Here is a 23,455-nt window from a genome sequence, read left to right on the forward strand (position 1 = left end):
ATTATATTAGTTTAGGAGAAAAGAGCAAGCAAAAAGAAAATGTATAGTCTTTAATCTTGTAATAAAGGTCTCAAGAAGATAAAAATAGTGACTTCTCTGGTTAAGCTTTGAAAACTCTGTATAATGTCTCACTTTGTTTCTAAAAAGCCTATTCATTAAAAAGTGAGAAGGAAAATTGCTGTATTTTAAGTCCATTTGTTCCTGCTTTTTAACATATGAAAGTTCTTGGGGTTCCATTGATCATTTTTTTTTATTATTCCTACCACTTGAAGTTGTTATTCATTCAAAGGTTCCTGCCCTGTCTGCATGATTAGCAAGTGCTGTCAGTCTAGAGCTCCGTGATCAGTGGAGAGTCTGATAATGCAGTCAAGGCGATGGTTGTTAGGAATATGGAAGTGGTGTCACACTGTGGGATTCAGGAGGAAGAAGGCATGTTTGGAAATACCAAAGAGAGCCTCAGGGGTTAATCTGGCGTTGCTTTCCCATTTCCTGAAAAAGCCAAGGTTTTCCTTTTCCTTTTTTTTTTTTTTTTTTAAATATATAATATTGGAATAGTTTGATCCTGTATACCAAGTTTAGAAGCTTAGTCTTGGAAACCAATATTGTGTTTTCTCTCTTCCCTTCAGGACAAAGTATGTTCCATTTGGGACCGCCTCAACTACCTTACCAGGCAGCACCAGGTCTTCATATGCTTTCAGTTTACCTTCTACTATGGAAAGGATCTTTCCCTGAATGTTCATATTTTCACCTTGAGAAGGCAATATATATGTATATATATAGGATGGGTTAAGCAGCTGTAAATAAATATGACATAGTAGAAGAGTGGTTTGTGGGAGTTTTACTATATATACACATATATAATATTTTCCAGTCTGGTTTCAGAACCCGGCATGGCTTGGAGACAGCGTTGGTGTGTATGAAGGATCTTCCTCGAATGAAGGATTTGGGACAACTTTCCATGATGATTATATTAGAGCCTCAGCTGCTTTCGTGTTGGTCATGAGGTGATGCTGAACCGAATGCTTGAACTAGCAGGAGTGGCTGGGATTGCATTGGAGTGGTTCCATTCATTCCTTCCGGGTAGGTACCAGCTAGTGACGATGGGAGAAAATGAACATTGAGGGTCTTCCTGTGTGGAACCCCGGAGTTGTCACTCAACCCCCCGTCCATGTTTAGTGGGTTTGAGGAGACAACTGGACACCTGAAGGCCAGGCAGTGTGATTTGAATGACTGTGTAGAAGGTTATGAGGGTGATTCCCAGATGGACGTCGCTCACATATGTTATTTCTGTTTCGTCAGTGTGACAGTGCAGACTAGAATCGAAACGGAGAAAGTGTGATTTGTTGGAAAGTGAAAATTTGGGAGGCCCCGGTGTGCTTGCTAATTTCTCTGTCTGAATTACAATTTGTGTAAACTGTGGCCATATTTTGACTACAAATTTATCTACATGTGAAAATCCTATTACAATGTTAGCTAGAAATGTTTTATTTTCCTTTCTGGTATATGTCCGAGCTTTCTTCCCTGTGAACATTGCATCTCCATGATCTTTCTTGTTAAAGTGGTAGTCTGCTTGTTCACCCTTTTGCTTGGGGCTCTTTTAAGCAAAGTAGCCTCACTACATTTATAAATATTCTTGAGGGTGATGACTGATTTTTCCCAGAGAATGCTTTGCTTTATCTTCACTGAGAGTACTTCATTATTCTAACCCTGTTTTACTAAGAATCAAATTGGGTTGTACTGTTAAGCAGTTTTGCAGCATAAATACTGCCTCTCTTTCTTAAACTGCTCAGGCATTTTAATTTTTTTATAGAGAATGTGCTAGACTTTTTTCAATTTTGAACATGTTCTTTAGAAATTTGATGCCTCCTCTTGGCTGTTATTTATTTATGTAATATTATTTTAGTTATTTTCCTTTAGGGTAATGAAAAGCTTGCTGAGTGTTAAACATGAAGTTTATTAGATCTTAGAGTAGAATACAGGTAAAAAAATGAAAAGAAGAAACAGATGTATGTGTCTGTAAATATCATTAGAACTGTCTGTTGAATGTCATTTTGGCAAAAGGGCAGGAAACTAACATTTATGCAGTAACTGATCAGTGTCAGGCACTGAGCCAAGCAGTTTCTATTTTTTAGCTCATTTAATCCATACAGTAACTTTGAGAATTGGGTGCTATTTCTTCATTCTACAGATGAGGAAATTGATGCTGAGAGAAGTTAGGTATCTTGCTAACATCGCACAATTATAAGTGGAAGATCTGGTATTTGAGCCTGGGTCTGGCTGGTTCCAAAGCTCAGTCTTTCCATCACAGTCAAAATGTAGGCTACAGGAAAATGTTAGACTTGAAGTAGGGTGTCCCAAAGGGGTGAAAAAAAGAAGGAAAAGAATGCCTATCCGAAGGCATGAACAAACCAAGGAAAAATGAGAGACCTAGGCCTATGCTAGCATAATGTTTGTTTTGAAAATTTCCAGAGTTTTCTTAAAACTCAGTTTAGCAAGCCAAGTGACAAAAGGAACCACTTTAGGATCGTCAGAGGTTTACCATTGAAGGAATGAGCAGGTTTAGAATTTCTGATTTTACCTCCTTGTTCATTCACTGTTTTGAAAATGAAGTCATGATACCCACATGAATCCTTGGAAACTATAAAGCTTAGTGCATGGAAGTCTATTAGGTAGTTAGTATTTATTGGACAAGGTACAGCCTTTGAAGACCAAGACAAGGTGTTTACTATTTATGAAAGTTTTGAGTTTTTTTAATATGTCTGTGTCTACAAAACTTTTCAGTGTGGAACCTCAGTTTACCATTGCCTTTCATATGTAACATGGTGCTTGTGACTGATAATGTGGTGAATTTTTATGTTCTACTTAAATAGTAATATACTGAATTTCAGTATGTAACTTGTTTTCATCTTTGGATGAAGTTTGGATCAATATTATCAGCTTTCCTTTTTGTACTGATGGGCAGCTGTCTCCCACGATCACAATAGATTCACTATAGGCATAGCCAGAGAGAATGTTGTTTCTGTGCTTACAGACTGGCATTTGGCAATAGAAAGGTACTGTCTCGTACATTAAAGTTGTTAGTGTTATCCTAACATGATATGCTGTTGTTAAGTATGCTAATGGTACCTTAGAAAACACCCCACCCAAATAGAGGTAACGCTCTTTAACTGTAATGATTTTCAGCTTCAATGCTGTGTTTTATTTACTCGCAGCTCATGAAGTAACAGTCATAATTGAATTCAGCACCTTAAGATTTCCTGACTTAGCTTAAGTGAAATATTGATTTCATGGAATTAGGTGGCAGGTGCATCGAGGAACTATTTCCTGAAAGCTTTAGTGGCTATATAAAACCTCGAGAATATTAATTCAGGTCAAATGAGTGGATTGGAATTGTGCTTACTTAAGTAAGATGTTTGCCAAATGGCCAGAAGCCATGATATTCCAGGTATGGTTTTTTCAAACATTGAAAAATGAAGGAAGGCAGAAAAACATTTCTCTGATTGTTATATAAACATGGATCTCTCTAATTTTAGCAACTGTTTTAATCAGTTACCATTTGGTGAGTTGATTAAATAAGGCTACAGTTTTAAAATAATTTTTTTCCTTGAATTATTACCTTGGCTCACGTAATCTTTTTCTTTCCACCTTATTATATTTACATATTGTTCTCCCACTTTGCTACTGGAGTAGGTGTCTGGAGGATCTCTGTGTGCCTGGTTGAAACACTGATATTGCTGTAAGATAATGTACAGGAAATCTTAGTTTGTCTAAAGATACATTTCTCCCCATGGGTCATCAAAGTGAGCACTTTTTTCCTAAGGAAGACGTTTATTTCTGTAAAACAGAGGCAATACGTATATAACGTATTAGTGACATCGCTTTTGGAGTTTATTACTATGTATGTATGTTATAATTTTATAGTTTTCCAAAACCATTAGCCTGGAACCATATTACTTACTCCCTTTTTACAGCTGCATTGATCCTAGCCTTCTTACCTTTGTTTCACTGTTTGATTCTATATGGAAGAGCATTATATTAATATTGCTTGTAGCAAACAAAGGCATTTCTGCAGTCCCTGCTCTCAACAGCTCTCATGAATCCTATTTCCCTGAGGGTGAAATGAAACAAGACCTAGGTGTATTAAATTTCTTTTAGGCCTATTGCTGGATTCTTAGATGTATTTTTAAGTGTTGGATACTAAGTTTGGGGAAGGGAAGGATGCTGAAATTCACTGGTCTATGTATCTGTTCTTCCTTTTTCAAAGCATATTGTTTCCCTAAGAGATCTTACTTAGAAATTAGGCCTTCTGTAAAGTTCGTTTTTACTTTATAATTCTATCTGAATTTTGTGGATGTATTTCATGCCATCCCAAGTAACTATGATGTTTAAATTTCACAAAACTGTTTTATAGAAGAAATATATGTTTATTAAATATCTTTGTATGATAACACTTCTAATCAAAACAGATGACTACCCCTGAACAAACTGGCTTGAGAACATAAGTGGACAAAGAAAGAGGAGGAGGGGGGGAGAGAAAAAAGTGAAATTAAATTGACGTTTGCCCTGTGGTATGAATGCTCATCTTAACAGTAGTTATTTTTAGACATTTGCCTTATCAAACATTTAAAGGTAAAAATTTTCAAATAGCCAGCAAAACTTTAGCTGAATTCTTTTGACATTTCTGCTGATGAAGGGATTTCCAGTGAGTAGTACCGGAGTCTTCAGAGAAGGAGTAGAATGATGAATCAGAACTGAAGTAATGGATAAGGGAATTCTGCTCTTCTTCTTTGTGAACCAGAGAAAGCCATTAAAAATGATAAATGTTTATTAAACATGTAATGTGCTAATTGTGTCTATATTAAGGAAGATACAGACATGATCCAGAATATGAAAGGTCACATTATTGGGAAAAAAAATTACAAAAATTCAAATCTAACCTCTCAAGCCACTTTTGACAAGGAAATGACTTTTCAGAGTTAGAAGCTGTAAACTAAACTACAAAGGAAAAAATGGACACATTTGACTATATAAAATTTTATGTGTCTGCGTATAAAAAACAGAACATTAAGTGACACTGGAGGAAATGGTTTTAGTTAATATGCTAGAGGTGTTATATAAACAGATTATTAAAACAAGAAAAAATAATGAGCTTAGAGCATTGTGGTCAAAGCATGTGAGCAGAGGAGCTCCAACCCATAAAACTAAGGAATAAACTGGTATGTGGATAAGCATTTGCTCTTACTAATAATCATAGAAAGGCAAGGGAAAGTATCCAGTGGAGATTGTTTTTCAGTTTACCTAATAAATTAATCAGTCCATGCATTTCACCCTGACACCAGATGATGTTTCCTGTTTATATACTACTGGTGGGAGCATAAACCAAAACATTTCATTTGAAAAGCCAGTAGGCATTATTTGCAAAAGGACATTACACATCTCCTGAATTAATAATGCCATTTCTGCAGTTCTATCCTAAAGTATTCTTGAATATAAGAAAAAAATTTTATGTGCACTAAGATGTCCATATCAATGCGATTTCAGTTATAAACAAAGGATATAATTTAAATGTTTAGTGGTGACATCAGTGGTTCTCAATCTTGGCTGCGTATTAGAAGCATTTGGAAAGATATATGAAAGCTCTGATGCCAGGGCCCCACCCACAAATTTTTATTTAATAAGTTTGGAGTTGCCTCAATACTTGCATTAAAAAAAAAACTGCCCTAAATATTCTAATATACATCCAGATAGAAAACCACTCACTTCAAACAAGTTGATAGAAAATGTTTAACCATTTTATGTATATTTATGATGGTTTTATAGGAGTATGAAAAGGGTGTAATATAAAATGAAATATTGTGATTCAACATGTAGCTAAATTATAACTTTAAAATAGAAACACACCAGAAAAATAGGCTAGAAGAATTTTTATAAAATGTTCAGGGTTGCTTTAAGGAGTTGGGATTTTGAGTGATTTTTCTCATGTTTTCTTCAATTGACAGATATTTCGTAATGTTCTTATATTGCTTTTTAAAAGACAAACTGTACTTAAAAGAAGGGTTCCTACTGGCAAAATCTAGGTAATTTCCTACTTACAGGTTATTTCTACATATGAATACAGAAATTAATTCTGACTTCTAAAAGAATCGTATCCTGAAGTTAGAATCACACCTCATATTATTATAATGAAATCCTTCTTAGGAATCTTTTCCCTTTTTTTATCTCAAATATTTTCTCATGTAGTTTTCTGCCTTTTGGAATGTAATAAGCTCAAGTCAGTCATTTTTCTCTTATTATTTTAAGTGGCACCTCTGCCTATCAGTTTTCACCTTTCTATATACCATATATATGCTAATGGTTCCCCAGTGTTTATCTCTAGCCCCAACTTTAACTCTGGGATGCAAGTGTGTATCTGAATTTTGGATGCATACCTTTAAATCAGTAACTCCAGAACTAAACTCACCATATTTTTTCCAAACCCACTTCTTATATTGCATATCTTAATTATACCATCATTCACCCCGGCCCCTGAAACAATCCTAAATTCCTTCTTCTCCCTTATCTCACAGATCTAGTGAGTTTCTATGTCCTTCTGATCCCCCTGCCCGTATTTCTTATCATGTATTTCTTGAGTCTTTTTGTCCATCTTTGCCCTGCCCTTGGTGCTCTGGTGAGGTTCTTGCAATCTTCCCTGCAGTCCAATACTGCAGGCTTCTTCTTCTTCTTTTTTTTTTTTTTTTTAATTTTATTGGGGAAGGGGAACAGGACTCCATGGGGAACAGTGTGCACTTCCAGGGCTTTCCTCCAAGTCAAGTTGCTGTCCCTTCAATCTTAGTTGTGGAGGGTGCCGTTCAGCTTCAAGTTGTCCTTTCAGTCCTAGTTATGGAGGGCGCAGCTCAGCTCCAGGTCCAGTTGCCATTTCTAGTCAGCCCACCATCCCTTGCGGTGTCAACCAGCAAACTTGTGGTTGAGAGGACACGCTCCCACCAACTGAGCCATCTGGGAGCTCAGCGGCAGCTAAGCTCAAGGTACCATGTTCAATCTTAGTTGCAGGGGGCGCTGCCCACCATCCCCCTTGGGAGTCGAGGAATTGAACTGGCAACGTTGTTGTTGAGAGCCCACTGGCCCATGTGGGAATCGAACCGGCAGCCCTCGGAGCCAGGAGCACAGAGCTCTAACCGCCCGAGCCACCGGGCCGGCCCCACTGCAGGCTTCTTATTGATCTGTCTTCTAGGCATGTCTTGTTCTAGATCTATCCTCATGCTACAGAGGGACCAGGGCATTTCCCTCTTGAAAACTTCTAGGGCTTCCACCCTCCCCTGCATGGAGTCTAAGCTCCTTGCCACGGGATTTCATCTGTGGTATAAAAGTCATGCACACAATATGATGCATACCTTCCCTCTAGAATACGATCCCAGCCCTACTGTGCCTCCCACTCACTGCTCTGGAAATACCAAATAATCGTGTTTCTGTGTGCCACATTTCAACTGTGTCCATCTGCGCCTTCTTCATGCTGCTCCCTGTACCTGGAGTGACCTCTTCACCTCCATTTTGATTAGACTAGTAATAATTTAAAGATTAATACTGTCTACCATTGACTAGAGTAGAGAAAATAAGTACTCTCAAGGGAAGGAATTTGGAAATAACTGTCAATGTTTTAAAAGCATCCTTTTAATCTGAAAATTCTACTTTTGGAATCTATCCTAGAGAAATAGTTATGCATACTGTCTTAGTTTGTTCTGGCTGCTATAACAGGATACCATAGACTGGGTGGCTTGTGAACAGCAGAAATTTGTCTTTCACTGTTCTGAAAGCTACAACGTCCAAGATCAAGGTGCCCACTGATTTGGAGTCTAGTGAAGGCCCGTTTTCTGGTGAAGGCCCGTTTTGAACTTCATATTGAGTCCTTACATGGGAAGGGAGGAGAGAGCTCTCTGGAGTCTCTTTCATAAGGACACCAGTCCCATTCAGGAGGCTCCATCGTCATGACCTAATCATCTCCCAAAGACCCCCACCTTGTAATGCCATCACACTGGGGATTAAGATTCGACATATGAATTTTGGGAGAACACAAACATTTAATCGGCAGCACATATATAAGGGGAATACCAGATTCTTTATTGTAGCACTGTTTTAATGGGTAAAATTAGATGCAAACTAAGTGTTAAACAATAAGTGTTATTTAATACTTTAAAATTATGGTATAACATATTTACTCTATAGGATATTAAGGGTATTATATGAATATTAAGAGCATTCAGTATTCTATAGATTATTAAGACCAAAAAATATTCTATGGGAAAAACTCCCAGTCATGTTATTAAGTAAAAAAGCATGTACCTACCAGTGTGCACTAAATGTTTTCATTTGTGTTGAAAATAAATTTAAAATAGCGAGGCATAGAGTTGAATATATGCATACAAATAAAAAAGCTCTGGAAGAAAATATGATAAATCTTTAATACTCATTACTTCTGAAGTAGTTGGCATGGTTGGGGGAAGTTGAGAGGGACTTATTTTAACTCTGTATAATGATGCACCTTTACACTTTCCATATAATTTCCATGTATTTATTTATTTGCTTGCACACAATGTTTAAACATTAACATACCTTGAAACAAGGGAAGAATCTGATAGATTAGAGAGAAGCCAAATTGTGGGTAAAAGAACAGAATCATCAACAGTTTGTTTTGAGAATTTTTCAAAATACAGTAAAATACCATTGACTAATAACTATAATACCAGCTGGAATTAATAGTTGTGGACATGTTTTCATAGTTGCTTCAATTTCTTTTAAATAAAGTCGAGCAGAAAAAGCTGAAGTCCCTTTGATTTCCTTCTCTTCTCAGAGGCAATCAGTGTCATAGATTTGTTGTATACAGTTCAGAATTTTATAGTTTTACTATCAATATATATGTAAAAGTATATATATATATATGTACATATACATATATGTGTATAAAAAGTATATAAATGTACATATATGTATATGTGTATGTGTGTGTGTGTGTGTGTGTGTGTGTGTGTGTGTGTGTATGTATAAATAAAACTATTGGTCGACATTTAGTTTACGGACAGTTTTATCTTTCCTAAACAAATAATGTCTCTGAATATGAGTTTTCCAGGGTATATACCAAAATTTGGAATTGCTGATCTATAGAGCATGTGCACTGTTTTTTGTTTGTTTGGTTTTTTTTTTTTTACTAGATATTGCCAGATGTCTTTCCAAATTGGTTGTGTCAATTTATTTTCTCCCTAGAGTATTTCATAGTTTTATTTCTGGACATCCTCACCCAGTAGTTGGTATTGCCAAGCTTCAAATTTTGTAGTATTCTGTAAGTTATTAAATGTTAGCTCATCAACAGTCCCTGAATGTTTTCTGAGCCTCCAAGTCTGGCAGAACCCTATGAGGCGACCGAGGAACCCTAATGGCACTGGAGTCCTGAGGAGCTGGCTGCCATTGAGAAATGTAATGCCAGAGGGCACTGAACTAAATACTCGTCACAGGACAGGCTGTAATGCAGCAGAGGTTCAGAGGTGATTATTATGTACTGCAGAGGTAATTAGAAGTTTTTAGGAGGTGAAGGTAAGGAAGAGAGGTGAACAGGGCATTGAAGATGAAAGGAGGAGAAGGCAGGCAGTGTGGCTGGAATGAACACTAAAGCCAATAGTCAAATCATTCCCAATTGCCCTTAAAACCTTAACCAGAAAGTCCTTTGTAGAGCTTTAAACTCATTTTAAACTTGTTGTAAACCTGTTTTAAACTCATTGTACAGATGAAAAAATTGAGGCCTAGAAAAATGAGGTCAGCTTTGTAAATCACTTAGATAAGTGTCAAAAATAAAACAAGCAGGTGATGTATTGGTTTACTTAACTTGGACATCCAATAGGGTGGTCTTCAACATAACTGGATAATAATGCAGGAGTGTGAGTGATTATCTTTTTACCCCTCTTATCTGTCTGCGTTTCGCTCTGCTTTCCTCTGGTTAGCTTTATTCTCAGCAGGTTCTGTCCTCGTGGAGGTAGAGGTAGGCAACAGCTCCTTTTTTTTTGTTTGTTTCTACCAAAAATAACGTATGCCCTTTCCCTTTATTTCTCTGTCAGTTCCCCCAAAAGATACTCAGACTCCCAACATATGACCAGATACCAGATAGCTTAATCTGGCTGGCCTTCCTGGTGGGGAAATCAAAACCATTCATTGATGGCTAAACTGGAATCACACTGTGTTTCCCTGAAAATAAGACGTAGATGGACAATCAGCTCTAATGTGTCTTTTGGAGCAAAAATTAATATAAGACCTGGTATTATATTATATTACATCACATTATATTATATTCTATTAGACCCGGTCCTATATTATAGTAAAATAAGACCGGGTCTTATATTAATTTTTCTCCAAAAGACACATTAGAGCTGATTGTCCAGCTAGGTCTTATTTTCAGGGAAACACAGCATTACTGAGGAAAGGCAAGTCCTTAGGAGAAGGGACACAGGACATGCAAACAAAAGATGGCCAGTAGCTTGTATGGCATGTAGTGTGTATAATACACATAATTATTGTAGTCACTTTAAGTAGAATATAGATGATATTCATTGCAGGTGCTCTATGTCCACAAATCCATGGTCATAACAATTTTTATAACAGTGATTCAGTTCATCCCAACAAACACCTTTTGAGTACGCTGGAATTGCTTGTCATGTTACACAAAGATAAATCAATATGTGTCTATGGAGTTCCCAAACTTTGGAAGTGGTAAAAGCAGGAAAGTTAGAAATGTAAACAATTTTGATGAAAAGAAATCATGAGAAACATGCATACTCTTGAGATTGTAGTTGAGGAATATTACAGAAGGTGTTACCATACAGGTGGTAGTTAAAATTTTTATTCTTAGTGGTAAATGGCATGCAGTTCATTGTAGAGGGTTTCATATGAGCCAAAATAGAGAGATAGGAAACCACGGAGGCCCATGATTAACTGAGTTGGGTCAGATTATAGGGGAGTATTCTGAGAGTGGGAGAGTAATCTGAGCGCTAGAGAGGATGAAGATGAGCTAGGTGCCAAGTGTACTGTACAGGACCTTAATGTCATCTGAGAAGTCCATGCTTCCTTTGTTTGATAGGCTAGGAAAACCACTGATTTAAAAAAATATAAAATAAATACAGTTTTTAAAATACAGTGTATGGCATGACCTGAGGAGTCTGGGTAGTTTGTGTGTGTGTGTCTTTTTGTTTTGTTTTTTTGTTTGTTTTAAATAGGAAAATTGCTATAGCACCAATGGGGAGGCTAAATTGGAGCAGGGAGATATTGAAGGCAGGGTTAGGGTTAGGGAACTATAGAACTGTCCTCTTGCAATATAAAGGTTGTTTGAATTAGGACTTGAGGGAGTTAAATGTAAATTTAAAGATGAACTTTATTGAGACAATAGTTTGAATAGTCTTGAGAAATGTTTCCATTCTATGTGGTGAGGAGGACGCTTTTTCTCTCACCCATCACTGAGTGAGAGAAATAGAAAATCAGGAAGTAGCCCTCCACTGGGAGAGATGAGTAAGATGATTTTTATGTTGGGTAATGTAATATTGCAAATATACAGTGTTTTCAATTATATGTGACTACTGTTTGTAAATTTTGCAATGCTATTTAAACTTCCTGGATACATTATTTTTCAATGTTATAAATTTACACAGCAAAAATAATCACCACACTGCATTATTTTTACCCAGAGAAACAGATATTTTATATATTTAAAAAATATTTTAAACCATCTGGCTGATAAAATTAGACATTCCTGGGAGTATAAGTGCTAGGTACATTTTCCTAATGAGTCTAATCATAAATATAATACAGCACTACCCCAAGTGTGTTTCTTGGCATAATGTAATAGGTGGGGAGGATTATTCTAAATTATTATATATGTTTTGGAAACACTGAGTTAAGCAGCTTCGAGTTAAGTGGGATTTTTCAGAGACCTTAGTATATATTGTTAATGCATTTGGTGAGTTTATAAGAAGGGAATGCAGCATGCTGCTATTTGGAAACTCATTTGACAATTTTTTTTGGAGCATCACTTGGGACTAATATCCTATGGAACACATGCAAAAATGCTGCCGTGTTAGCCATTGCTAACAAGATGGAAGACTATGAGTAGCTACCAGTAGAACATAGAAATTTACTTTTTTTTATGAAGCAAATTTATCATACCAAATATAATTACAATGTCTGTTCTTTTCTTTAATATATGAAATTCACTTATTTATTTTGGAAGATATGTTTTTGGCCTGATTTAAAATATTCTCTTTGAGACTGCAGTGGTGAGAAAATAGTACGAAGTCCTGAAGAGCCACCAATGGCGATGGGTTGGCTACCTCTGCACTGGAGTTGGTTACATGAGAAATGTGTACATGATCCTGTCTCAGTTATCTCCTTGGAATAAACTAAGGATAACATTTAAATTCCAAATGATTTCCTCTCATTGTGCCACATGCCTCAAGGCTCCTTTCTCCTGAATCCCTTATTTTGTATGTATTCAGAGAATTCAGCTCAGCTCAGCCTGGCATTTCTGTTACGTGCAAAGCACTGTCAGAGTGCAAATTTATTTCAAGTTGAGTTTGACATATATAATGTGCTCAGTAAATGAGTATTTAGTTAATAGATTGTGTTATTTTTTTTAATGATCCAGTTCTACATGGAGGCATCTCAATTATGGATCTGAATTCTCTACGTTATTCTCTCAGAGTTCTTTCTTTCTTAGGTTTCATAGGTAGCATTAGCTGAAGAAGATAACCAACAATGACAACTTCTGCAGCCTAGTTCTTTCTTTATAATATTTGAAATGTACCCCAGGCGGGAGTTGTTGCTATAGGCAGCATTGAGTGAAGATGGAGCCAACCACCTGAACCATTTGCCAGCATCTGGCATTTCTTTGTGTTTCCTTCGAGTGCTAAGAATTCTTTTTTAGTATTCACGGTTAATTAAGTGGAGAAGGCAACTCTGTGGAGAGAGAATGTAAGATAATGGGAATAGCACTCACTGGCTTTCAGAGTCAGTGTAGAATTTGAATTTCAGCTGTGTCACTTATTTGACTGCCATAAGATTCTTAATCTCTACACTTGATTTTAGCCAAAAGGCTGAGAAGCGATGAGATTCTTAATCTCTTAGCCTCTGTTAAGTCTGCAAAACTGGCGATCATGCTTACATTTTATGGTGGCTGTAAGGAATGTAGATAATAGTTGTGAAAGCCCAACCACATTAGAGATGCTGAATAAATGGTAACTATACTAATAGATATTTATTGTTTTCATCCTTTTCCCTCTACGTTTACAGAATCACTTATTTTCAATTTTATTCACAAGTGAAAAGCTATGAGATAGGAGTATAGGTACTCCCACGTTGTTACTTATTTTTGCTGATAAAATGAAAGTGAAATTTGACTAAAATCTCACCTGAACCAATTCTTTAAACAAACCAAGAAATGTTTAATTTCTTTCCACTTGCCATCCTTTGTACCTCTAGTTATTGGTTAATTTGAATAGTAATACTATTCATAATAATAGCTCACAATTTTTGAATACTTAAAATATGCCAGACATAGGCCTATTTTACTTGTTTTAACTCTTTAAATCTTTAGCATAATCCCTTATGAAACAGTGATTTTTTATTAGCCACATTTTGTAGTTAGGGAAACTGAGATGTAAGTCCAAAGTCACACAGCTAGTACATGGTCTAGACTTAGTAGTTGAACGTAGGCTGACTGGCTCCAGAAGCCACAGTCTTACTGCCTTTCTCAGTACAGCAGTGTTAATATGCCATGCCACGTGTCATGCATGGCTGTAGAGAAACAATTGCCAATATCCAGCTATACATGCGACTGTTCTTTACTCAGTATCTATAAACAAAGATAACTACCTCACCTCATACTTCAGTTGGAGGGCTTTAAAAGTTAGAATTAGATCATACGCTTTAGCTGATACTTTTATGGGACTATTTCTTAATTTCCTTATAGATCCTATTCTAAAATAATACTAAGTAAACTTTTGTCCTTGTATTAATGTTTTGAAGTTCTTGTCTCTTCAAACAAAGGGTCAATTTAGTAAATATGGTTGTATGAATCTCTCTAATCAATCTGGTGGTAGCTTGGTAGCACCTATAAAGTGGATAAAAGGTCTACGTTCAAATGTCTGTTTATATGCAAGAAGAATATCTTTTTATATTATTGAAGCCAATCAGAGACACATGTTTAGGTTTGGAGTCTGAAGTTGTTTCTCTAAATTTAAGAATTAAATTGTACAACATATGTCACTTGATAATTATTTCTTGCCTCAATATCCCCACCTCATGAAAAGTACTGGGACTACATTTCTAATTTTACCATGGAGACATATTGAATTATTGAAAATCATGTGGATATTCTTCACATAGGAATATGCAAATATCTTAAGTATGACCCATCTCTTGAGTTAATTGGTTGTTCCTATCTACTTTTATATATTTTTAAACTCCAATCTTTGTTATTTCTCATATGTCAGTGCTCATTAGTGATCTTTTTAAGGGGACTATGAAGTTTGGAACACTGTTCTTGTGTTCAAAATTAAGTTTCAGGGCTGCTGTGGGTCATTTTTTGGCTAACATTTGATGTGCTAGGATTATTCAGATAACGTATGTAAAGGACTCTAGCTTTTAAGGTTTTGTTTTCAGTCATTTTAGGAGTTCCAGACTAGCAGTAATGTCTCTCAAAAGTAAGAAGTTAGTTTGGCCTTGACTTTCTAGGGTAGTTTTTAATCATCTAGGTTGTTGATTTATCAACTGATGTGCATGTAGTGTGCCTATATCTAAATCACACTCATTGGTAGAAATAGTTTTCTCCACTAGCAATGACATGCCTATTAAATATGTGAATAAATAGATAAATCCAAGGGTACATTATTCATTTTTTAACATTAAATTTTTGTGTGTGTGTAGCATAAGGTTAAATGTACAAATTCTAAGTAAATAATTTAATTTTACTCGTACATAGTGAACACATCTGTGTCAAAAACTGAATAAAACATTACCTGCACCCCTGGGACCCACATAATTTCCTCTTAAAATATATCCTTTATAATTAAGATATTTTCTCTAAGCTATCAACACTGGAAATATTGAAAGGATATATTGTTAATTTTTTTGAAAGGAGAGTGAACACATAATTATTTCTATTAATTTATATTAGTAGCATTTAACACAATAACTGTCTAATAATTCTTAATACATTTCTTGAATTTGTTGAAATTTTAGACTTATGTTGTTCAGGATTAATTTTTTTCATGTTCCCATATTTGAAAAATAAGATTTAAAAATGTCTTCAGGAAATAGCTTTTAGCTGATATTTTTATTGAGGAACCTAATAAAATAAAGTAGTTTAAGGTTTGAATTACTTAAATATTATCTTGTAAAGCATTATTATTCTATGTGTGAAGGGAAGAAAGACCACAATTATGATATTTTCTTTGTCGTATCTACAGATATTTTTCCAATTGCAATTCACCAGGTACTCTTCCTGATTTTTAAAATTGTTAAAACATTCCATCCATTCCCTTCATTAAATGTGTGCTATTAGTAAAATTTTATGTGTTCTGTCATCAATTTGGTGTGATAAAGCAATGTTTTTTCTGTATTTCACACAGCATCAGGGCTCTGCAAAGCATCTCTGGGGGTTCTTTGATGTCTAGACAGTTTAAATTATGCCTGCTCCCCTGCCTCCAAATTCCACCCCTGTTCTGCTTCAGGGGTTGTGGGAAATGAAAACAAACCAGAAGGGTTCCATAACACTACAGTAAAAACAAACAAGTAGAATAAGCTGTATATCTACCCTGGCAGGTGTACAGGAAAAGACCGTATTATAGGGAATGGTAAAAATGAAAGAATTAGGGACAAATATTGTCCTGTTGATTTATTTCTAATTGTATTCCTAATATGGAAATACATGTGCATCGTAGACAAAATGAAAACATTAAAGAAGTTTTAGAAAAGAGAGTAGAAGCTACCTTTTACCCTACTCCCTCAGTTTTATTCCCTCCCCAATGGCAGCCAAATCTGAGTTTGGTGTGTTTCTTGTACATTGCCCTATTATTGAAATAATGGTAACATGCAGAATTGCATTTTAAGTTGGAAAACTAACTCCTTTTCTTCTCTCTTTTTTGTTTTTCTTTCATAAATCGGAATATCATGATTCGTCAAATTCATCTTTTTAGAAAGTAAGTAACTTGAAATTTCAGAGATATTTTTTGGTTAAATTATTGATGTGTTTTATGATTATATATACACGTATACACATGCACATATTCTATTACAGAATTTTTAACATTTAAATTCTAACAGGTGATTAACTTTACATTAAGTGAATTGAAAAAATTTTAATTAATTAAAAATAGGAAATGTTACATAGAAACTGTTCATGCTGTCTAAAAATACATACTTTTAACACGTATTTGTCTCATCTTCTTTAGTACCCACATTAAATCATTGTGAGATATATATGTATACATTTACTTGTTAAAAAGAAAAAATATATGTATATATTTGTGTGTGTGTGTGTGTGTGTGTGTGTGTGTATATATATATATATATATATATATATATATATATATATATATCTTAAAGTAGGCCAAGGTATGTTTGCTAGTTCTGTTTTATTCTGAAGTTAAAAATTATAGAAGAATACAAATAATACTTTTACTTATTCCTGTTCTATAGCGGTTAATGAAGATATTAATTTCTTCAGGAGCAGTCCAAATTTTCTAGACTTTATGGAATTATTGAGGACAGCAACAATAAGTTCTGAAAGATTTTAAAATATATTTTCCTATGTATATTCTGCATTCTATGAAACAGTTACCTTGTAATAAGCACTTAACTCTTTTGATGCTAAAGTTTTATTGTTTTTAAATAAAATGGATCATATCTATTTTTTTCTGTACAGAATTGCAAGTGATATGCTTAAGACTAAGTGACTAATAAGCCAGTGATTTGACTTGTAAACCTGCATTTGATTGCAAAATATTTTGTCGTTCTTCTAAAATGCAAATATGTATACTTTTGAAATAAAACAAATTTCATGTTTGTTTTGGGAAAGATTTAGGAATATTACAGCAGTGATCAAGACTTTTGGAGATATATTGTCAAGTGATTGTGAATTACATATTTTTATAGTGAACCTTGAGTTTATTGATTTAATAAACAGTATAAATAATATAGTCATGCTCAACAAAGCTTTTATCTGAAACTGGGTGCTTATCAGTTATATTTGCAGCAAGCACAGCATTAAATTTCTATTTATTAGTCAATTTACCTTCAATTATCTTTCATTTACTGTACCTTAGAAAAAAATGTAAATTGTGGTGATGTTAAATATATTTGTTCAATATTTCTTAGCTGTCTTAAATTGGTATTATTCTGAGTTCTTGCAAGTGTGTATATTAGTATCTTAGTAATAAAAAGGAAGAATATGTGTGAGTGTTTGATGTTAGGTGGACAATTTCATTAAGTTATATTTTGTAAAGTCTACATTGTTTCATTTTTATATACTGCATTCTATTTTACTTGTAGTATTAACATCATCTTGCCAAGTCCCTACAGAATGTCTGTGTTTCTGACAGTTTCACTAAATTAAAACTCTACAAATCTGGCATAATAATTCCTAGCTTCAAATTGTCTGTGCTTTTGCCGGAAGAAAAGAATGATAAAAAAATACATATTTTGTAGTGTTCAGTGTACCATGTGTAGCATTATTTATCTGGAATTTATTCGTGGACAGATATTTCTGGGGAGATGAATATATTATACTTTATAAGGTATGTCTGGCCCACTTTAAATATGAGCAAAAAATCTTTTGTGAGTAAAAATAATGAAATGAGGCTGTAAGCTTGTAACTTTCATGAGGAAATATATTACATAAACACACAGCATTATAACCATGTGTACTTTAGTGTTATAACTGCATTGTTCTATGACCAAATTTATATTAGGTCTCTTGCTTCCTGTCAAACCCAGTGTAATCATATTGACGTGTTGGCACAGAGAGTTGCTTTCTAAAATAATAAAGAGTGCTCTTATGATTATAATACTTATAAACCTTTATGACCATGATGTGTATATATGCTGACTTGCTATTAAGTGTGTTGTGGCAACTCAGCGAATTTGGCTTTTTCATTTTCCTGGCGAGTTTTCATATTAAGTCAGAGATTTGATAATCTTGGTTTTCAGAAAACTTTGAATTTAGTACATAAAATTATATTTCTATTACAGAAAGTCAAACTTAAAAATCTTAATATCTTAAAGGTCCCCTTGTCCCAGAATATTTTGGATTAAATATCCAGAACCCCTAAGAGGCTAATAGGGGTGGAATAGGAATTCTAATCAATATCGGCTCAACCAAATATTGATCTTTCAGCATATTAAGATGTAAAATATATGTAGAAACATAAGTAAATGAAAGTGATAATTCTAACTCTAAATTCTAGTTTGTAAAGATAGCAGTTTGCAAGCAAAACACAAAAAAAGCTCTAAAGTCTACCCCAGGAAATACATACAGGTCATACATTTCATAAACATCTTTCTTTGTGTATGAGTACATTTCAATAATGTTTGTACATATGTGCTTTGATATTTTTAATCACTAGTTTAATGCTGTTTGATTTCTTTAAAAAGAATCTGTTGATTTCATAATTCAGTCACTTGCATTTTTGCTGCAGAACATAATTATTAGCTGGGCAGAATTCCCAAACACATATTTCTTTATTTGACAATCTGAGAAAAGGATGTCATTGCTGAAGCTGTATCAGAGATATAAACACAGATACAAATTTTTATTTGGCCTTGTGAGAAATGCAGTCCCATGAGTAACTTAAATGCTTATAATTTCAAATCAGTTCTTCCCTGGTTTCTTATTATTCTTTTGTTGCTTTTCAACCTATAGGATGGAGCTGTCCTTGAACTTGGTTTATTTGATCATTCAAGTGCAACCATCAAGTTGTCTGTAATATTTAACTACTGAGGCTTCATGGTACTATTTGTAAAATAACATCACATAAGCGTTTGGCTTTGGTTTCTTTGAAATATAGTGTTGGTTGCTTTATGAATAAAAGCATAATTTCAATTCAGGAGACTTTTTGCCTGAAGCCTATAATACAGATGCATCTGATTAACTTTGGCAAAACTACACTGGCCTGTTATTGTAATGTAGATGTTTTCAGGGTTGGGAGGATATTTTTAAAAGGTATGTGAGAGGGTCTTTTTTTTTTTTTTTTTTTTTAAGAGACTGGGAGAACAGTTTTGCCACAGAAACTGCATCTCAGACTGCTTCATTTTTGTACACTTTTATTTTCTAGTGGAACTTCTCCATTAGCCTGTCTGAATGCAATGCTTCACACTAACACTCGAATAGGGGATGGAACATTCTTCAAGATCCCTGGAAAGTCAGGCCTCTATGCTCTCAAAGTAAGTTGGATTGTTCTGCATATTATGTCTGTTATTACTATGTATCATGCTTTTTTTTTTTTTTTTGCCGACATGTGAAGGTAAACAAAACTAGATTTGGGTGAAGGGTAGAAGAATGAGCCCTATGCCTTTTAAATGTTTTCAGATGTCTTAAAAATGATTTCATATTAAGAATAAACAATGACATTTTTCTTTAAGGAAAGAAAACATATCTGTGGTTTCACTCTAACATATGGTAATGGAAAATAGTTGTGGCTTTCTTAAAATTCTTGATTCTTAAAAATTTACATGGAGGAGTGCCATGGCTCATCAGCCAAGAGCTTAACATGATCACAGTTGCCACAAACTATTTGACTTACGACCATTGGTTGATAGACAGCTTCACACCTGTATGCCTTTCTGTCTTACATAAAAATAAGAACTTTATCCATTCATCTTGAAAACTTGCTGATTTAAATGTTATTTAGTTTTAAAACTGTGATTGTCAGGAAGTTTTACTTACAATGCATATTTATTCTATAAGAAAAATAGAGAAATTAAAAGCTTCAGATAACTGCATCTTAATTATTTTAGTGCAATTCCCGTCTAGAATGGGAAATGCCATCTAAGATGCACAATTCCAGAGGATAAAAGCTGATATTCTACAAATGGTTTTTTAGCTTGGAACAACTAAAATCAGTGTATTATTTCTTATAAATTAAAAAGAAGTCACTGCTTTAATAAATTACAGATTACTTTTAAAGGTCATTAATTTCCCTTGAGAAGTGTTTTGTTTGTTTGTTTGTTTGTTTTAATGCTAAAAGTTATACCTGGCAAAGAAACAAAAGTTATTTTTCAACTACAGAGCATCAGGCTCTTGTCACTGTGTGTGTTTCTGAAAATAACACAGGTTAATCAAAAGGACTTAAATTTAGTTCATTTGCTTTTTGTAGCTATTTGGGTGTTTACCGATAAAAAATCTGAGTTGTTAAGCCATTTCCTAACATAAGCATGGATGTAGAATTGAAAAAAAACAACAACATATGTCAAAAGGAAAGTTTATTTTTGTATAGATTTTAAAAGGTTATCCAAAAAAATCAGCTATGGTAATGTACTTTTCCCAGTTTTGTGGGTTTTTTTCAAGGAAGGAATTTACATTAAAAAGTAAATCAAATTACTGTGATAATACTTTAGGACTCTGAAAATATTTTGAATGTTTTCAGTTGCTAATACATCTCCATAAATCATCATTTTAAAAAATAATATAGAAAGAGGAGTCGTCATGCCCAGCTGATGGGACATTGGAATTAGACTGTGAGTCTGAATTGGATGGCACAGAAATGGCGGAGGCCAATGCCAGTGGGGAAGGAAATGGAGGTAAGTGTGATGGGTTTCAAACATAAATGCTGTTTTCTTAAAAATTATACACAATTCCAATAATTCATGAATTGAATTCCCTACCATTATAGATGCAATTTTCTTCTAAGTTTTTACCACCTATTTAGATTTATCGTTAAACAATTTTGATTCATAAGATTAGCACCTCAAAAAAAGTATACAGTCCTTTGCTTTTTTCAATTTTGTTTTTTTTAACAGTGTGGATTTCCCTGGGTAATATTCTTGAATGTTATCAGTATATTTCTCCTGCAAGGTGAGAAGGTTACTGGGGGTATCTAGTGGTTTTATTATTATGTGAGGCCTGAAAATGCTAATGTTTTATGTCTGATTATACTGATATTTTCTCTGATCACAGTAGTTTTATAATAGCTTTGTTCCTAGGTTTGTCCATAGTAAATTAAGGTTAGTGTTAACATTCCATACAGTGAAAACAAGGGCCTAATAAATTACATTCTTGTGAATCACTTTTGCAAACACTTCATGAATTCAAGGGGCATTTTCCACCTCTGAATTCTATCCAAGTTAATTCATTTTTATCTTTCTCTAGATAGTTGCATTATGGTTCTATTGGTATACATAATTCCTATACTGCAGTTTTGGCAAACTTTTTTTCCACAAGAGCTGCTTTACTTCTACTTCTTTGTTTCCTCCATACCCACTGGTCCCAAATGTAGACCCAGATCATGATTTTGGAGGAGAACTGTGTCATTAAAGTCTCTGTCGATAGACTCATAGAAATCAGTAACTTATCTTTAAAGAAACAAATCTTAAAGGATCCTTACAGAAACATCGCATTTCCTTAATAGCCCAAAGCCATTCATTTTATTAATGGCCAAGGAGTTCCTTTGTATACTGACTGGACACTCCTGCCCTTTAAGTTGGTGTGCTTTCTGATATTTCCCCCAAGACTGATTCTGCTTCAGAGCCTAACTGATCGGCAGCAGAGTTTGTGCCTTAATGACGGAAACACAGATTCTTGTCCTAGTAAAATGGCTGAAGTAAGTAAGCCTTGTAGACTTTTTTTTAACCAACTCACATTGAATTTGAAGTCCCTATTCTTTTACCTTTTGAAAACTCAACCCCCCACCATTGTGATTGGACTGTGAACTTTGGCAGGGCCTTGTGGTTCAAGAGAGAATGAGGCTGAGATGCATGGCAATTTCTGGCTCTCTGGAAGGGCTGGTGAATGGGGCAAGCTCTTCTTCTTCAGTAGGATGAAGGGGAATCTTACTGAGTCATTCCTCTAGTTGTACTGTCTGCAGGAATGCGCACTTGCGAGCTTCTACTGTGTGCCGAGTACTGTCCTCCACATTGCAGTTACATCAGTGAAGAAGAACAGAAAGAGATCTCTCATTGATCTTATGTTGGTAGAGAGACAGACAATAATCAAACAATTATGTACAATTTATAGCCTATTCAGTGCTGGCAAGTAACATGGGGCAAAATAATTTAAATAAGGAAATAAGAGTGGGAGAGAGAGGTACATTTGAGAAAAGACCCGACGAGAGTGAAGGAGCAGGTATTTAATAGGAGACAGTTTTAGGTAGAAGCAGCAGCAATTACAAAGGCTTTGAAGAAGGAGAGTGCCTAAAATGTTCCGGAAACATCAAGAGGCCAGAGTTCTTGGAGGCCAGAGTGAACAAGGGGAGAAAATGGTAAGATACTGAAGTCAGAAGTTATAGGGCCAGATTGTAATAGTGCCTTGATGTTGGCTTTTGTTTTGAGTGAGATGTTAAACTATTGTTGGGTTTTGAGCTAAAGAGACAATGAACTCACTTAAATTTTAGCAGGATCACTAAGTACAAAATATATAGATACAGATATAGATGTAGACATAGATGTAGACAGACATATAGGGGAATAAGGGCAAAAACAGGGAGACTGATTAGAAAGTCATTGCCATAATACAGATAAGAGGTGTGATGGTGGTTTGAATAAAACAGGTAGCAGTGGATGTGATGATAAGTGATTGGATTCTGGATATATATGAAGGTAGACACAAGAAGACTTGCTGAAATTAATGTGGTTATGAAATAAAGACTGAATGATGACTCCAAACTTTGAGTGTGAGCAAATAGGAAAATAGCATTGTCTTTAACTTAGATGGCTAATCTGCAAGAGAATCAGTTTGGGGCAGGGGGTTGTTGATCAGGAGCTTAGTTCTGGACCTATTAAATATGACATTCAAATAATTGGACTTACCTGCCTTAAATTCATGGGATCAATCTTGCTGGAGATATGCATTTGAAAGTGGTCAGCTTATAGGTGATATTTAAAGATGAGAAATTGGATGAGATCACCAAGGAACTGAAGGTAAATAGAAAAGAGAAAAGGCCCAAAGGCTGAGCTCACGGGTACTTCAATTTTAACAAATTGGAAAGAGCAAATGAGACTGAGGATAAATAGACAGAAGAACATGTTGTCTGTTCTGTAAACCAAGTGAAGAAGGTGTTTCTGGGGAAACAAATGTTTTTGATACATCAACTATAATGAAGACTAAGAAATAACTATTGGATTTAGTTTTGTGAAATTATTGATGAACTTGACAAGGACAATTTTTGTTGAATGGTGAGACCATAGCCTGAATACAGTGGGTTTAAGAGAGTGGGAG

The 23,455-nt window shown here is 34.8% G+C and overlaps 1 protein-coding gene across 1 annotated transcript in view; it reads left to right on the plus strand.

The window, feature by feature from the left end:
* ASXL3 (ASXL transcriptional regulator 3) overlaps positions 1–23,455 on the plus strand; it is a 173,432-nt gene that overhangs the window by 47,122 nt on the left and 102,855 nt on the right. The window contains exons 4-5 of the mRNA XM_074340180.2: positions 19,359–19,467; positions 20,715–20,823. Of these exons, the coding sequence (XP_074196281.2) occupies positions 19,359–19,467; positions 20,715–20,823 (218 nt within the window). The remainder of the gene's footprint in view (positions 1–19,358; positions 19,468–20,714; positions 20,824–23,455) is intronic.

The sequence above is a fragment of the Rhinolophus sinicus genome, chromosome 4, assembly GCF_057876585.1.
Source record: "Rhinolophus sinicus isolate RSI-liver-muscle chromosome 4, RSI-T2T, whole genome shotgun sequence".
In the NCBI taxonomy this organism is placed as follows: domain Eukaryota; kingdom Metazoa; phylum Chordata; class Mammalia; order Chiroptera; family Rhinolophidae; genus Rhinolophus; species Rhinolophus sinicus.